At 39.4% G+C, this 2,500-nt stretch overlaps 1 protein-coding gene across 1 annotated transcript in view; it reads left to right on the top strand.

The window, feature by feature from the left end:
• The window catches only part of LOC138028385 (dynein axonemal heavy chain 2-like), an 82,621-nt gene that overhangs the window by 75,990 nt on the left and 4,131 nt on the right, over positions 1-2,500 (top strand). Inside the window, 5 exon segments of the mRNA XM_068875907.1 lie at positions 19-282; positions 874-986; positions 1,102-1,159; positions 1,319-1,410; positions 2,075-2,150. Coding sequence (XP_068732008.1) covers positions 19-282; positions 874-986; positions 1,102-1,159; positions 1,319-1,410; positions 2,075-2,150 — 603 coding nt within the window.

Genomic DNA, 2,500 nt, shown 5'->3' with positions numbered 1-2,500 from the left:
GTGTCTTTTTTTTTTCAGGGCCTGAAAGCGAATATGAAGCGTTTGTATCAACTTATCACTGAGCAACAGTTCAGCCGCTGTCACAAGCAGGATAAATACAAGAAGATGCTCTTCGCTCTGTGTTTCTTTCACAGCGTGTTATTAGAGAGAAGAAAGTTTCTTATGCTCGGCTGGAACATCCAGTACGGCTTCAATGATTCGGATTTTGAAGTGTCTGAGAACTTGCTGAGTATTTACTTGGACGAGTATGAGGAGACGCCGTGGGATGCCTTGAAATACTTGGTGAAACAGACTTTCTAATTTTTACAAATATCTTTTTACCTTTTTCCTTTCAGGGTACTGAGAGAAGACTTAGATCTTTTTGCATATTTCCTTTTCTGTCCTCATGGGTTAAAAATTCATCTCAGTTAATGATCGTTAATGTTATTCCTATTTTCCATTTGTCCTTCCAGTCGGCTAGCTGTATGCAGGTTTTTTGTCATATGAACACAGCTCCCATAAAACAACAACAACAACTTATTGCATAACAAGAAGGTAAACACTGCTAATCAAGGCGGGCGAAAGGAAAACGAAGAAAAAAGGAAACGAAAATCTAACCCCTAAAACACCAAGTTACAATCTAGTGTTAAGCATTACAATATCATCAACCATCACTGTTTCCATTTAAGAAGGGAAAAGGGAAACGGCGAAGTGGTGATATTTTTAACACTTTAATTTCCATGAACAGCATTGTTTAATCTGTGAGACCCTTGTAATTAATTATAGAAGGTTCATGATTAGTTTGCCTTCAGTTATGAGCACTCAGATTCCTTTCCGATTATGCCCGAGTCATAACGAAAACATTAATCATATCATTTGATTGATTTCGTTTAGGTGGCAGGTGTCAATTATGGTGGTCATGTTACCGATGATTTTGACAGACGTTTGCTTCATTCTTATATCAATGAACTCTTTTGTGACGTGGCTATCCAAACACCAAACTACAAGTAAGTCATAACTTGTACTGATTTCGGTGATTTTTGCTTAGAACATAGCTTGAAACGTTCCTGCTCAGTCAGGAAAAGCTAACAATCTGTTCCAAAATTCCGCTTTGTTTATCAGATTGTCTTCCCTCCCAACATACTACATTCCAAAGGATGGCCCGCTTTCGACATACAGGGTAACAAAGCTGCAATTGTGCATGTGTATTTTAAGTCTTCTACTTGAACAAAAGTTAATTAAATCAACGGTACGATACTATTAAGACAACTGGTTTAAAAGTCAGAAGTCAACATTACCGAATCAGATGCCCATAACTGAGTCATTTATTTTCTCACAGGAATACCTCAGCATGCTTCCCAATGTTGATCACCCTGAAGCCTTTGGACAGCATCCTAATGCAGATATTGCCAGTCAGATCATTGAAACAAGGTGGGATAAATAACAAGACTTTTGCATATCCTCGTGTACGAAACCCCATTTTAGCAGGGGTTTCAATGAAAGCCGGTTACTGGCTGTCTACCGCCGCCTGTTTATCTAACGAGCAGGCTTTCATATATTAGTTCGCACTGCGATTACAGCCGCCAACCTCTTAGAGTGGTTTTCAATTGAGTGTCGAAAGTAATTAGATAATTACTTTGGTTTATGATTACTTCACTCAGTGATTGGTTCAAAGTTCTCGCGCCACTATTTCAACCAATCAGAAGTGAAACCAAAACCAATCGTGTCTCGCACGTGCACATTTCCCCGCGCTTTGTATCGGCTACGTATAATTACTTCGAGTTTTGATTGGTGTACTGGATGGCCTCTGTTTTTTTTTGATTGGTCAAAGTAATTACTTTGGTTTGGTTTTACGACACTCATTCGAAAACCGCTCTATGGAGAATGTTATAGAAACGCCTGATTTTAGGTTTTAGTTTGCATTGATCACTTGAGAAATTCTTATGATTCAGTGCGCAGAAATTAATTGTTGTTCTTGTCATTTCTGTTGGTCTATTTTAGTTAAAAATATGAAATAAAATTGATGGCTTCTTCTATTTCCTATTTACTTGACACAATTCTTTGCTTAATTTTTATGTTAATTCCTTTCCAACAGAAACCTCTTTGGCACTTTGCTTTCGCTTCAACCTCAGATTCCCTCTGCCGGGCACGGAGAAAGCAGAGAAGAAAAGGTAACCAGGTTTGACCGGTAATTACGCCGATTTTCATAAACCTCACAACCAGCTGATCTGGTGACGTAATTCGGAGAACTGGGGAGAACAATTTTAACGCCGTATCCCACAACCGCTCGCGGCCTTATTTCAACATGGCAGAGGCGAGGTTAAATCTTGTCGGGTGTACTTGAATGTTCATTCAATAACAGGAAATGTGGTAGACACGTAATGATCTGTTGAGTTTTGGCGATGGCAATACTGCAGGGAGTTTGGAAACAACACCTAAAGCCGCGCGCGGTTGTGGGATACGGCGTTAAAATTTTTCTTTCCAGTCCCCCAAATTACGTCACCAGATCACCTGGAGGTAT

Source organism: Montipora capricornis, chromosome 13 (assembly GCF_036669925.1).
Source record: "Montipora capricornis isolate CH-2021 chromosome 13, ASM3666992v2, whole genome shotgun sequence".
NCBI lineage: Eukaryota > Metazoa > Cnidaria > Anthozoa > Scleractinia > Acroporidae > Montipora > Montipora capricornis.
Note: the sequence above shows the minus strand (reverse complement) of the source record. Positions and strands in the feature narration are given on the sequence as shown.